The sequence below is a fragment of the Fonsecaea multimorphosa genome (genome assembly GCF_000836435.1).
Source record: "Fonsecaea multimorphosa CBS 102226 unplaced genomic scaffold supercont1.37, whole genome shotgun sequence".
Lineage (NCBI taxonomy): Eukaryota > Fungi > Ascomycota > Eurotiomycetes > Chaetothyriales > Herpotrichiellaceae > Fonsecaea > Fonsecaea multimorphosa.
The window spans coordinates 169,001-182,292 of record NW_015971671.1 but is presented as its reverse complement, the minus strand read 5'-3'; the positions used below and the strand labels follow the sequence as shown (position 1 = coordinate 182,292).

Genomic DNA, 13,292 nt, shown 5'->3' with positions numbered 1-13,292 from the left:
CCCAGTAACTACCATTGTTCGGTGAGTGCTGTACCTTGACCATATGATTGGCTTCTTGCTCAAAACAGCAACTCCTTCCACAGTCCAATGAGAATCCTTCCGACGTGCCAGAACGGCCCAGAGATAACGAAAAACCAATGCAAGCGACTTTTCTGGAATCCTTCCACCAAAGCTAGTTTCAGTCCTAGTTACTGCAACGAGTTGAACAGCCGCACAACGCCCATGGCACAACCTGCTGCTGCACCGCCAATTACCACCATCTGCCCCGCACCCTTGAGATTGCCCTGGACGCATCTCCAACCTCGCCATCCCTCCACCAACCCTGTCTTGACGTAGCCAAAAGCGAACAATGCAACAATCATCACGCTGATGCTCCAGATAAGCCCTTCTGTGACGTGACTGGCGAAGAAGTATGGGAGCAGCGGTACGAAGCCGCCAACGAAATATCCCAACGCGATCGTAATGGCACACACCACCGCGCGACTGGCCGCCGGCTCGGGCGTGTTGTGTTGGAAGTGCATGAGGAAGTCCACCACAGTGTCTGGACTGTTGGATGTAATGAGCTGGTGGGTGAAGTCCTTGAGAAGGGACGGTGAGAGATGGTAGGGTGCAAATATAGATGAAATCTCCGAGGAGAGATTGCCGCTCGACTGGAGTACTCGTGAGCGTGTCGAGCGGTATGTGGCGTTGTATGCGGCCTCTTCACTTTTCGCACCCAGGTAGCCGCCCAAGCCCATTGAGATTGCACCTGCAATGAGCTCAGCCAGACCACCAAAGACAACCACCTTGGTGTCGCCTAGGGCAGAGAGGCCGGCGGTGAGAGCAAAGGGCACCGTCAAGCCGTCTGAGAGACCGATGATAGCATCAGACACTATTCGCGCGTTCATGGGGCTGTGCTCTCTCTCTGATCGTGGTTGAGATCCATCGTACGCAGTCTCTGCCGAGGATTGACTGCCTGTTTCAATCGCATCGTCTCCCTTGGCGAGGCAGGATGCTCGCCCCAGCATGGCGTCTTTCTCGGTGTCGGCAGGCACTGCTGTGTATGATCGCTTCATCATGGCACTGAGCATGGCAGCCATGGCATTGGTATCTTCGAAGCTGTCGATCGACATATTGAAATGAACCTCTAGAGCGTCAATCTTTGGTGGGCAACTCTTTTCACAGTCGAGACAGAGACTTGTATGCCCTTGGCAGCTGCGGAGACTAGGACGGAGAGAATGAGAAAGAGGAACGACCTGTGCTCGAGGAGGAACTCGTGCAACGACGGAGGCTGGGTGCACTCGAGCTATAGGAATTCCTCAACATCCGTATGCCTCACCAGCTTTACCCTGCAAGGAAATGGGTCGTGTCGTGGTACGAATGTAACACAGCTACAGGCTGAAGCCATGAAGCCGAGAAGCAACAGGCCTTGCCTTTCACTTCAACCTTCCTAGTGGAGAATCAATCCAAACTGGCGACATGGGAACGATGCTGGGAGCTTGCCTAGTCGCAGAACAAACGGAATCGCTGTTCAATCAGGCGCCTGTCGACGGGCAACGTGCACAGCTTCGACAGAACAAAATTTCACGGCCCATAGCTTTTAGCGTGGTGGAAGGAACAGAATAGAAGCAGCTCAGGAACATAGCCTGGTGAACCCTCATGCAGCATGGCGATCGGTTGCCCTGGTTGCCCGAGCTCATGGGCAACGTGCCTTGTCAGCTACAAAAGAAAAGAACATGATTGGCGCCTTGTGGACAACACGGCAAATAGCCACAAGGGTCGGGGGCAAGCATGGGCCAAGCTTCCCAAGCTTGCATTTCTGGAATCCATGCAGCTCCCAAGCTCGATGGTGCATGAGTGGGCCATGGACCAAAGCTAATGCACACTCCGCTCCGCTGGGCTCAATAGGTCCCCACAGACGCCACTTGACGAGGCTATCAGCCTGTTTCCTTGTCCTCAATGGCAAGCATTGGCAGCTTTCTTTTGTATCCAACTTCCGAGCAATCAACACTGCGCCCAACCGAAGCCCATTATCCACAAGGGACCATTGCACGAACGCAAACTCTGAACGGGTTGTTATCCCGTTCTCAGAAGGTGACATGCCGGTCTTTGAGCGTCGTCCGAATATCAACAGAAACGTGTCGACGAGGATACACAGCATTGGCTATGGACCTTCTTTGCGGCACTTCCGATGAGACATTTCGGCATATTCGCAACTTCCAGTCGTACAGGTCTGTCCGGAAAGCCGCCGACGAGAAAAAGTCTGCATGTTCAAGGGAAGAGGTATCTAGAGGAGGAAGGCATAAATGTGAACTCCCTGCCTCCTTCACCTTGTCTGGAAGCCGGGACAAGCGCAACCGACAGAACGTAATCCATTGTCCAGAATGGCAGCCCTCCTCTCTTTGCTGGGTGCTTCTGCGCTCATCTCTACCACTGCTGCTGCCCCAGTCAACCGCCAAGCATCAATATGGTCCGGGCTGAGCTCCAAAATCACTCACGTTGTGTACCTGATGATGGAGAACCACTCCTTTGATAACATCGCCGGGTACTGGGACTTTAACGACATTGACAACTTGCGCAACATCACGTTCTGCAATGAGTTCACCAACCCCAACTGGACGGTGTGGAACGAGCCCTTGCTGATCTGCGCTGGTAAGTACGAGGCTGAAGTGCCCCTGGTAGACCCCGACCACAACTTCGCGGGCACCAGCTACGAAATCTACCGCAAATGGCAGCCCACAGCCGACGACGTCCCCGACATGTCTGGCTTCATTGAGAGACAGTCTGAACGCTACAACGCAACGCCGTCAGATTCCTCCTTTGTTATCAAGGCGTACGATCCGTCCATGGCCACCACTCTACAGACATTGGCCCAAAACTATGCTTTCTGGGACACTTACTTCGCCGAGCACCCTGGCCCAACCAACCCCAACAGGCAATTCGCAACCTCGGCCTCGACTTGCGGCTATGTGGACAACACGAACCAAGCGTCCGGCTGGTTTTCGAACACTACGGGGACGGACTGTGCGGTGTCCATCTTCGAATCTCTATCCAACAAGAACATTTCCTGGAAGAACTACTACGAGACGGACATTATCGATGCCTATATGTATAAGTGGGTCCAGGACAACGCCATGGACCGCCTCGTGCACGCGGATCAATTTTATAAAGACCTCGCAAACAACGAGCTCCCCCAGTTCTCTTATATCAACCCGGAATGCTGCACTATCGACTCTATGCACCCCACTAGCAACATGGCCGCTGGAGAAATGATGATCAAGCACTTGTACGACTCTCTCCGCAACTCTTCGTACTGGGATAATCTGTAAGGCTCCCCCCCCTTTCCCCTCTACTCCACGGGATATCATGGCTGACTCATCCGTAATAAAACAGGCTCCTGATCATGTAAGTTCTACCACAAAAGCCCCGTATTGGGCCGTCAGCTCAGTATTCCCCCGTGTGGGGCCCCGGCAACGGCCTGTTGTCTTAATGCTAACTTGAGGGGAATAACAGCAACTTCGACGAGCACGGTGGTTTCGCCGACCACGTCCCTCCGCCCGTGGGAATTCCCGCGCCTGAAGACGGCATCACATTCTCGGGCATGTCGGATGGCCACAACGTCACGTACGACTACACTCGCCTGGGCGTGCGAGTTCCCGCGTTCGCCATCTCGCCGTGGATCCCGCCCAACACGCTCATCCACGACCAGGGCACCATGTACGCCGAGAACTCGCAGTACACGCACTCGTCGTTCCTGCACTTCCTGCAGGAGCTGTGGGGGCTGGAGGGCCTCAACAACCGTGTCCAGTGGGCCAAGACCTTCGAGTACATCTTCGCCGACACTCCGCAGGAGGGCGGCGGCCTCCAGAGCCTGCCCAGCCCCGTCTGGGAGGGCCACTACGGACAGCCTGAGCCCGAGGCTTTCTATCTGCTGAACCAGGACTACAGCTACTACGAGAATCTGGATTGATTGAGTTTTTAATGTCGTCAAAGTTAATGTTAGTCACAACCCATAGCGGTATATAGATACCTTGAGAGCTCGATCTTGCTCGGAAAATAAAAATCCACCATCTGCCTTATAATGCCCCTTCTGGTCTCAGAGCTGTAGTAGAGTGTTCCCACGGTGGTGTCTAAACGTAACACACACGGTCTCAATGTAGCGCATACTGTAATTGTGATGGGCCAACAGAGCTTCCGGTGCTCAGCGTAGAGGCAAGCCAGGGAGTTCGAGTGAAGGCCAGTAAAAGCCACCGTGCTCAGCATAAAGGTAAGGCCAAGCAGGGATATCGGAGTGATGGAGTAGTGCTGCCTGAACCCATACCGTCACGATTTTCCAACCGGGGGCTCTGATGGTTAGCCGCTACCAGACCCAGCGGATCTCTCTTTTTTCCCCCAAAAATTGCGTGACAGAGACCGGCGTGTTAAGTAGTGCGGCCTCTCACCATTCTTCCCCTTCTGCAGGGCCTAGACTTTGGAGCAAGGTCTAAAATTCCAAGATCTCGGTTTCCCCGCAAGGGAGGAGGGCGAATCGAGAGACCCGAGAACAAAGGCCCCCCCCCCTTTGCCCCCTATTGACCGCACTCTCTCTCTCTCTTCCAATCAAGCATTGACCCGGTACCAGACATCCGAACCGCCGAGCAATGCACTAACCGTGCCTGCAGCGCCAACCGTGACAGGATCGAGTCGGAACCAGCCTACCGCGGTACCTGGGATCAGCAAATCACAGCTGTCGATGACCAGTTGCCGGAAGATAGCGCGGCGTTTCGCGGCTGGAGGTTGCCTTGCTTTCGACGGTTCCCGTTCGCGGGGCTGGACCACGCCCTTGTCATTGGTCCCTTCGACAATGGTCGTGGTGGTCCTGCTCTGGTCGGCTGGTTGGTTGTTCCCCGCCGATGCAGGTTCGGAGTAGACAAATAAGAGTTCGTATAGATCCAAAGCGACGGAGACTGACAACGCGTAGAACCAGAATTTCAACGCTTCAGTTTGGGTGGTCACCGCCCAAGGTCTCCAAGTCCCAAGAACTGCATCAACCTAGTGGATCGGATCAAGGTCCTTGAGTCAGCTCTACGCCCCGGGGAAACCTTGTAACGGTTTTGTGGAGGCCACGCACAATTGTAAACATCTCTAAGAACAGGTACATGCCGAGCAAGGACCATTTTGAGACGACGAGGAGAAAATGAAGGCTGCTTTGAGATGATGGTGGCTGAGACTGCTTCGCTGGTTTCCACTGGGCCATCTCGCTTGCAGAAAAGACCTCGTACTGGCTATACGCCATATTCCAGCAGTCGATCCATTTGAAGAGGCGGAGATATCGACGTGCTGGAACCCCCAGTTTGTCAGCCACATATCTTAGGAGGGGACAAAGTCAGATTGAAGTCGGCCAGATAAGGTCTGTATAAGGTAGCCAGCTGTGGTAGAAGCTGCTTACCGAGCGCAAATTGATTCTTGGCTGTTAGCCAGTGGGCAGCCTCGTCCGGCGACAGGTAACCGACCGTTGCGGCTATCTGCGAAGTCGACTGTAAGAACTTAAGGCTCTTCTCAACGCCAACTTTTGTATCCCCAATTATTGCATGTCAGCACCGATGTCTTGTTGCACTGCTATCATTACCACAAGCAAACCGACTCGGCTTGCTCTGGCGACTTTGAAGGTGCGCTCGAGACAGGAAAGTCAGGGAGATTAGGTGCTTACGGGCGTCATTGGAGAATCTCGTTATGGACTGCAGCATCTTGAACAAGTGACCGGGCAATGAGATATTGGCAAATTAAGGAAGTGGCCAAAAGAGAGCGTGATCTATCAAACCTCACCTTGATTCGAAGAGAAACTTGCAGCGTTTGCGCTCCAGTAAAGGGGGGAGATTTGGCTGATTCGGCCAAGTCCGCTACCGGAGTGGCTGGATCAGCCTCGAGCACGCCATCATCATAAGTTGGTGCAGGGAAATCCGCCTAGTAGCTGCAAACCGCCTTGAATGAAGTGTCCATATACTGGCAGAGGGTGACAAGCGTCTCCTAGACGGAAACATGTACAGTGACGTTGAAGGGAAAAGATGATGAGCAGGAAGGCTTTGGGGGTTTAGAGCGGCAATAAATGATACCCACTTAGGTACTAGTGGGATGTTTTTGGCTCCGTAGTTTATCCGGGATTCCAACAACACCTCGTTGCAACTTTCGCAGGGAAAACTACAACGACCAGGCCAATCCAATATGGCGGTAATCTCGCGCCTTCTGGTCCTCGTTGGGATCTTGTCCCTATTCCATGCGTATGTATACTGGGACCCCTGCTTGTCAAGGTTCCCAAGCACTGACGGGTGTGATGCAGAGCCTACTCCGCTCACGAATTCTCGACTCTCACTACCAAACTCCATAAGAACGCCGCTCTCCCGCTGGACATCAAGCTCGAGACTCTGTTCTCAGTCCTCCTTGCATGCGTCGGCCTCGTCTTGGGCTCCGAGCCACTGAAACCCGTCAGCTGGAGCGCATGGGCAGGACAGATTGAGCGAGAAGGTGGAGGATCGAATCCCTTTCGGGGATTGGAGGAGAGGGTTGGGTTTATGGATATCAGGGCTCAGAGGAAAGCGTTCACCGAGTGGGCAAAACAGCAGGGCGCTGGGTTTAAAAGTTGAGATGGTCGCGAGTGCTCTCCATCGTCAATGACAACCGTCCTGCTTTCGCAAGAAGGAAACTCAGGCGTGTTGCTGATGGGCTACTCGAAGAAGCGGAGCTTGAAATATACCACTTCACCATTCCGTACCTTCCAGCAGCCGAGGGCATGCCGATGATGGCCGCTTCAACTAGAGCTATTCGCCGCAACCACATCAGTCCTTCACTGATTTGCCCTCCAGCAACCAATGGAGACTTGTCGCAATGCCCTGTTGCTTTGGATGTGCGAGGAGCCACTAAAACAGCCTCAGGAAACCACGTCCACTGGCCGTGGAAAATCTTATTTCCTTAGTAGTCCCGACGAAGCAGCACGAGGGCCCGCATTTCGGTTTCGGCGGCGAGCGGCAGATTATGGAAAGAAATCGTGAGCCATGGGGTTTGATCTCCTTCAAAGCCAGCGCTGAAGGGACGGTTAGAATGGCCGCCAAATATCGGGAATCTGTACAGACGCAATTGAGAAGCGATACAGGACCTCGATCAGGGTTATAACAAAATCATCCACCACACCAGCAAAAGGAAAATGTAGAGCAAACTTCAGTCTTGAAGAGTTTTCATTCGTTCGATTTGAGACCTTTCTAATGGTCGACATTCTGCTCTATCTAGTGATTCGCCCGAAACACTGTCCATACGGCCCTGTTACGCGCCGGAGCATTTCCCTGTCATGATACAACATTTGATACAATGCATTTCCAAATCGCTGGAAGTCCTGTTTTCCCAATCACATCCTCATAAAAGCCATTCCCGTTCCACTGGCGAGATCAACGCCAAGCTAAAAAATTTTCAATCTTCACCGTTTTGCACTCATTATGCATAAAACCCTTCATCAGTAGAAACGCTTTTTGTCGTAAATATGAGAGTAGTTTCCTCGTCAAAGCAATAACACTTGGAGAGCTCCAAATGCCAGGGGGAATTCATAGAAGAGAGAACCCTAAAGCAGCCACAAGCAAGCCGACACCGGCGCCGGCGACTTTGTTGTTGACAGCAGCACCGGTAACTTCGGCGAATGTGGCCACCGCAGTTGCCGACGAGGTGGTGAAGACGCCATTGTCCGAGGAGGTGTCGACAACCGTGCTGATGGCAAGAGTTGTGGGACCCGACGAGATGCCTTCTCCGGTCGAGGTGGTGGTGGTGCTGGAACCGTTGCCGTACCAGTATCCCGAGTAGCTGGGCAGGGTCGGCGAGATGGGTTGGCTGGTGACGACGGCGGGCTGCGTGGGCTGCGAAGTCACGACCGACGGCATGCCCGTGATGACGCCCAGAGAGTTGGTCATTGACGTGTAGATCGTGAAGGGGTTGTCGTAGGACGATGAGGACCACGACGAAGCCTCTGCCGTGGTGCTCGGTGACCACTCGGACGAAGACTCGTAGGGCCAACTTGTCGAGGCGACCGGACCTTGGGGCTGACCGTCCGATATTTCGGACACGGCTGCCATCGTGATGTCTGCGCGTGCTACTTGGAGCCAAAGGGCGACGGCGAGGGAGAGTGAGGAAAGCGTGGTCTGCGTGGCATACATCGTGGCTGATGTGAAGTCTTTCTTTTTGCGATCGAGTAGTAGATGTAATGTTACTCCTAGATGGTGGGAGATTCAGACAGGCTCGAAGTTGAGTGAATTGTGTTGTGGTGGAGGAGAATGAAACAAACCGTTTGCAGCGGTATGTTCTCCAGTACCCTATATACGTTGCCCCCCCCTTCGCCGCAACCGCCATATACACCAGCCAACCCCCCTTATAGCCTTCCCATTTGTTCTGTAGCCAGGGAGGCTAGAATTGGGAAAAATATGTTGGCGGGGCATCGCATCGGACTATTCTTTGTTTGCAGAGAGGAAAGACGCCAATGACGTGCAGGAAACCGTGGGCCGAGTGGATACGCACTAGCCGAGTCGGGCAAGATGCGTGGCTGGTTGCAGTTTTATTGGAGGTTGGAGGCGTTAGTGCCGTTGGTGCCGTTGCGTGGGTTACGGCTGGGGTTTGTGTGCCGAGTTTCAGGTGGTCGTCCCTGGCCACGCTATCCCTTGCGCCGTATAGACGAGGCACCACAAGAGTTTTCAGGGGCCTCCAGGGTGAAAGCAGGGGTTATGATGGTGACGAGGTACCGACTAGGACACTTCTCATAGGGAGGTTGACATTCCGCCAATGGAAGACATCAGGGTTCCCTCTCATACGAGTACCTAGGCGCCTGACAACACCGGACAACCAATTCGGCGCTGGACGGTAGCTATGTCGGTACCCTTGAGGATTCTGTGACGGGCATTTCTGTACGTTCTATACACACCGAATACACTGTGCTCGGCGCAGTTTATGATGTGTTCTGTCCTCTTGACAGCAAATTCCCCGGCCACATGGAATGGTGGCAATGTGATGTCCCAGCTGCCCGCCAGCCTCCCAAACGGCATACCAACGGCATGACACGCGCCTCCCTTTTACCAATATTCATCCATTTTCGCTTGAACGCTCGGACCAATACAAGGAAGATCTAGAACGACCCGGACATCTTTTCCGTCCCCGCCTCAAAGCCTGCGGATACCTATTCGCGGCAGCTTCCTCTTTCCTGCGCTTGTGGTGGAGACTTTTCGTGCTGCGGTCGATTTCGATGCCAGCGAATTGCACTGCAGATTTGGCTTGTTTTGTGTCATCTCGCCTTGCTCTTCATCTTCTTTCTTGTGTGTCGTGAGGCCATCGGCAATGTTCAAAGGCACTACCTCTGGCTGGTCAGGTGCAGAGGTGCGCTCTGTTCTCGGAGACTTTCTTCTTGCCTCTTCAATTCCCTCAGACCGTTCTTCCATATCATTATCGTCGAGCAATGCTATCTCCGAGAGCGCCCGCTTCTCTTTAGTCCCCGTCGTTGTACCTTTGGCCCCTATGGTCGACTGGCCAGGTACATTCTCTTTCGTATCGTCCTCCAAAGGTTTTGTTCGAGAAGACAACCGTTTCTCCCTTGATCCAAGCTCGGGCTCCTCCCCTCGGCGCTTTGCTTCCTGAACAGCGTCTGACAAGTGCTTCGGAATGCGTGCATGAATTCTCGTCATCAACTGCGCCTGTGCAGAAAACGAGTCGTAGTTTTCTTGGATCAAAGCGCCTGCAGCTGCGTTCAAAGCAGAGTCAGGATTGGGCTGGATCAACAAACACGATATGGTGATCAGGATGTCCTTCAGGGTTAACTTTGGGTCCCAATCTCTTTTTAATGTCTCTAAGCACACTGCTCCTGTCGTAGGATCAACGTTTGGGTGATATATCCGGGTCTGGAAGGTGGCTTTTGGGGGGCATTTGGGGTAGTCGTGGGGCATTTTCAGATGTAGACGCCATAGTCCTTCGGCGTAGGGTGTGCCCTCGGCGCCGGTGATACAGATGACAAGCTGGGTGAGGTCGTCCTGAGCCGACGAAGCATGGTCGGCGTCTGGGAACAGGTAATTTGGAGGTAGTGAAGACCGTAGCGCCGCATGATCTTTGACAAGGCGACGGAGAGAAGCCTTCAATCTTGTTAGACTCGCGACACAAAAACTGCAGAGAAGGGGTGTAATTTGCAAGCGATCTCATTTCAATCTGTGATGCGATAGTTGTGAAAAGTACGTACCATATGATCTATGATGTTTGTACCTGTGGTCCTTCGATGAGTATGCTTGACGTCTCTTTTTCTGAATATTGCTATGTTTACATTCTGTTGCCCGCAGCCACCGACTCTCGAGAACGCGTGATCGCGTTTCATGGTCCTCCACCGGAACAACATTTTTCCTTTCATCGATCGACGTCATGGCGTCCTCCAGTCCAGAGGCGAAGAGGTGCGGTAGTCACCTGGGCAGTATTGCAGTATTTCTCCATACAACAACTCACGAAGGCACGAAGCACATACACACGGCAAAAGACAGCTCATCAAGTCTCGTGGCGATCTCATTGCGCAAGAACGGAACCGGACACACCCTATACTTTTTAAAATGTACACCACTTTCGCAATAATGCAGACCATGAATCAGATAACTGGTAGCCTAACAGGATGATGGGTTTGCTGACTACCGTTGTGCAGTGTTGCCTACGCTTCCTCCTCGTCTTCATCAACCAGCTCGTCACTGATATCTTCTCTAAACTTGGGACTCAAAGGCCCCTCCCTAGTCCAAATATTCAAACCAACCTTCTCCCCCGTAGTCACAACGCTCCCCGAGTGGATAACTCTCTGGTCCCCTCTTCCAGCAACCAGATTCACCCAAAACACCGCATTTCCGGGAATGGGAAGAAATGTCACACCTTCATCAAATGGCATATCACAATCAATATATTCACACCAGCGTTCGTCCTTGGGAGCGTCGAGAAGTGGAAATGTCGTACCACCCCCAGAGATGTCTGCACTTGCTTTCACATATGCGAAGAACGAAGTCAGACGGTTCCCGCCGTGCGAGCGGGTCGTCTGGGCTGGTGATGTGAACCAGTCCGTGTGAAGATCATAAGTTTCGTTGGTATGGTATCGCACTAATTGCAACGGCTCAAGGTGTGAATAAGGTGTGTCATATCCCTGAAAGAGCAGAGCGCGCTCCTCAATGCATCGTGTTACCTCGTCGCGCGAAGCAGTAGCAGATTTGGAGCGTCGAGTGCTACGAAGGGATTGGGTACCGTCCTGGTCGGCTGTTTGGGAGTCGATGAAGGCTGAGGAGCTGCGAACGAAGGATAAGCCTGTGGAAGAGGAAGCCTGGAAAGCATTGGAGTACGTGACCTACCTCGTCTGAAGGAGATGCTCGCGCTCGAAAGGGGTGAGGAAGTCGGCAATGTAAATCACAAGCGGTTCGCGAGAGAGGATATGGACAGTGTAGGGCGGGTGTGCGCAGTCTGGAGTGAGGCGTGCCTGGCTGTCCAATGCGGCAACATGGCCGGCGGTTGACATGAGGCTGGCGATAAGATAACAGGTTCCCAATATCTTCATCTTGAAAGCTATTAACATCAGCGCAAATAATGCCATCCAGCACTCACAACTCGTCGACAAATCCCCGTGTCTGCACTCTGTAAAGAATTCTCGAACGTCGTGCACATAAACGCTCTCCTGACACTGGCACAACTGCGCCATTCTTCCTTCACCATTGCTGCCCCTTGAAGCGTCTCCTTCCCCTCAAGTGTTTCACCATTGCAGCTCAAGATGCCTGTCTCAACGGACATCATGAAAAGTAACAAAATGACGCCCCATGTGTTTTCAATGTCTTCAACTATCTCCCGCATTGAAGATGTACTTTTCTGCTCGCATCATTCTTGCCGGTCTGGCTGCTGCAGTGCACGCACAATGGCAACATGTGTCTGACGTCGAGTTCCACTCTCTTCTCGACTCGAACGACCTCACGCTTACAGCGTTTGTCATGGTATCTATTCTCCCTGCCTAGAGCTTTCGAAGTCTTTCTAACGTGGACCTCAGCCATGGACAGCTCCCTGCAAGACCCTTGCTTCGGAGTGGGCGGCTACGAAGTCTCAACTCACTTACCCGGTCGTGAGCATAGACTGTACTACGAATCAGACCCTTTGCACTGCACACAACGTGCATTCTTATCCTGCCATGCGCCTCTACCGTGGCCCTCATGAATCAGTTCGGTATAGGGGCCCGCGCAAAGCATCTGCAATCGTACCCTTCGTTCGGCGCGCCTCGCTTCCAGCGGTTTCGGTGGTAAATATCAAAAATCTTACGGATTTGACTGGAATAGATCGTGTGACATTCGTGGCGTATGTGAAGGAGGACGACCATGCTATGAGGTCAAGATTCAAAAAGGTTGCAGAGACATTCCGGGACCAATTTGTCTTCGGGATTACGAACGACAAGAGACTGGCAGAAAAAGAGAACATAGCGTTTCCCTCTATCATTGCTTACAAGACGGACGTTGGCGATCAAGAGGTGCTGCAGGGCAGCGTGACCCGATCTGCCATTGAGAAGTTCATTCTTGAGGCAGGGAAGCCACTCATAGATGAGCTGACCAGACGAAATGAAATCAGTTATATGAGTGTAACTTTGACTGTCCCTCCCCTGGTGCCAGATGGATGCTGATACTCGTTGTCAACAGTCCCATAAACTTCTCGCGTATGTTTTCGTCACCAACGAGGCCGACCGCACCCGTTTCCGACGAACGCTACACCCCGTTGCAAAGAAGTATAAGGACTACGTTAACTTCGTCACCGTCGACGGCGATGAATACGGCCACATGGCCGCAAGCCTTGGACTGCATCGGGGGCATTACCCGAGTTTTACTGTGTATAGCGCCTGGAAGGACCAAGTGTTCCCTTATCCAGCAGTGAAACGAATCGAGGCGGACAGCATAGAAGCATTTCTCTTGGAAATTCTGCATGGGAAACGAGCGCCATGGAACCCCACAGGGCCGGAACACGGACAGCATGATGAGCTGTGAACTTTGAGGATATCAAATCGCCCACAACTCGAGGCGCCAGACACAACCTTGATTCGACCTTGAGTGATGGGGCACGTGCCGAGCCCTCGCCCAAGGTACTGACAAATTCTGTATACCTGATTGATGAGTACCTAGAGCATGGACCTCGGCAGCATCATCTCATGTCTTGCGCATATACCATGTCAAGCTGCAGTGAATGATCTAGAGCATCTCTTTGCCTAGCCTCGCGTACACTAGTATTGTCGTTGATACCCGTATGTATATTGGAAAGCTTCGCTGGTGGGCTGAGTC

At 52.8% G+C, this 13,292-nt stretch overlaps 8 protein-coding genes across 8 annotated transcripts; 3 read left to right on the top strand and 5 right to left on the bottom strand.

Annotated features, from left to right (window-relative positions):
- Positions 1 to 188: 188 nt before the first annotated feature.
- Positions 189 to 1,112, bottom strand: Z520_11294 (uncharacterized protein; the record flags this gene model as incomplete). Its single annotated transcript, XM_016781783.1, has 1 exon — positions 189 to 1,112. The coding sequence occupies one exon, from the start codon at positions 1,110 to 1,112 to the stop codon at positions 189 to 191; it is 924 nt and encodes a 307-aa protein (XP_016627144.1).
- Positions 1,113 to 2,363: 1,251 nt separating this feature from the next.
- Positions 2,364 to 3,949, top strand: Z520_11293 (uncharacterized protein; the record flags this gene model as incomplete). Its single annotated transcript, XM_016781782.1, has 2 exons — positions 2,364 to 3,304; positions 3,493 to 3,949. The coding sequence occupies 2 exons, from the start codon at positions 2,364 to 2,366 to the stop codon at positions 3,947 to 3,949; spliced, it is 1,398 nt and encodes a 465-aa protein (XP_016627143.1).
- A 629-nt stretch (positions 3,950 to 4,578) lies between these two features.
- On the bottom strand, positions 4,579 to 5,705 carry Z520_11292 (uncharacterized protein; the record flags this gene model as incomplete). Its single annotated transcript, XM_016781781.1, has 4 exons — positions 4,579 to 5,010; positions 5,090 to 5,298; positions 5,408 to 5,527; positions 5,588 to 5,705. The coding sequence occupies 4 exons, from the start codon at positions 5,703 to 5,705 to the stop codon at positions 4,579 to 4,581; spliced, it is 879 nt and encodes a 292-aa protein (XP_016627142.1).
- Positions 5,706 to 6,180: 475 nt separating this feature from the next.
- Positions 6,181 to 6,599, top strand: Z520_11291 (uncharacterized protein; the record flags this gene model as incomplete). The annotated part of the gene is made up of 2 exons (XM_016781780.1): positions 6,181 to 6,236; positions 6,296 to 6,599. The coding sequence occupies 2 exons, from the start codon at positions 6,181 to 6,183 to the stop codon at positions 6,597 to 6,599; spliced, it is 360 nt and encodes a 119-aa protein (XP_016627141.1).
- A 948-nt stretch (positions 6,600 to 7,547) lies between these two features.
- Z520_11290 (uncharacterized protein) lies at positions 7,548 to 8,150 on the bottom strand (the record flags this gene model as incomplete). The annotated part of the gene is made up of 1 exon (XM_016781779.1): positions 7,548 to 8,150. The coding sequence occupies one exon, from the start codon at positions 8,148 to 8,150 to the stop codon at positions 7,548 to 7,550; it is 603 nt and encodes a 200-aa protein (XP_016627140.1).
- Positions 8,151 to 9,143: 993 nt separating this feature from the next.
- Z520_11289 (uncharacterized protein) lies at positions 9,144 to 10,385 on the bottom strand (the record flags this gene model as incomplete). Its single annotated transcript, XM_016781778.1, has 3 exons — positions 9,144 to 10,103; positions 10,208 to 10,230; positions 10,289 to 10,385. The coding sequence occupies 3 exons, from the start codon at positions 10,383 to 10,385 to the stop codon at positions 9,144 to 9,146; spliced, it is 1,080 nt and encodes a 359-aa protein (XP_016627139.1).
- Positions 10,386 to 10,660: 275 nt separating this feature from the next.
- On the bottom strand, positions 10,661 to 11,542 carry Z520_11288 (uncharacterized protein; the record flags this gene model as incomplete). Its single annotated transcript, XM_016781777.1, has 2 exons — positions 10,661 to 11,276; positions 11,340 to 11,542. 2 exons carry the CDS (start codon positions 11,540 to 11,542, stop codon positions 10,661 to 10,663), a joined length of 819 nt encoding a protein of 272 aa, XP_016627138.1.
- A 295-nt stretch (positions 11,543 to 11,837) lies between these two features.
- Positions 11,838 to 13,001, top strand: Z520_11287 (uncharacterized protein; the record flags this gene model as incomplete). The annotated part of the gene is made up of 3 exons (XM_016781776.1): positions 11,838 to 11,969; positions 12,023 to 12,601; positions 12,660 to 13,001. 3 exons carry the CDS (start codon positions 11,838 to 11,840, stop codon positions 12,999 to 13,001), a joined length of 1,053 nt encoding a protein of 350 aa, XP_016627137.1.
- Positions 13,002 to 13,292: the final 291 nt, after the last annotated feature.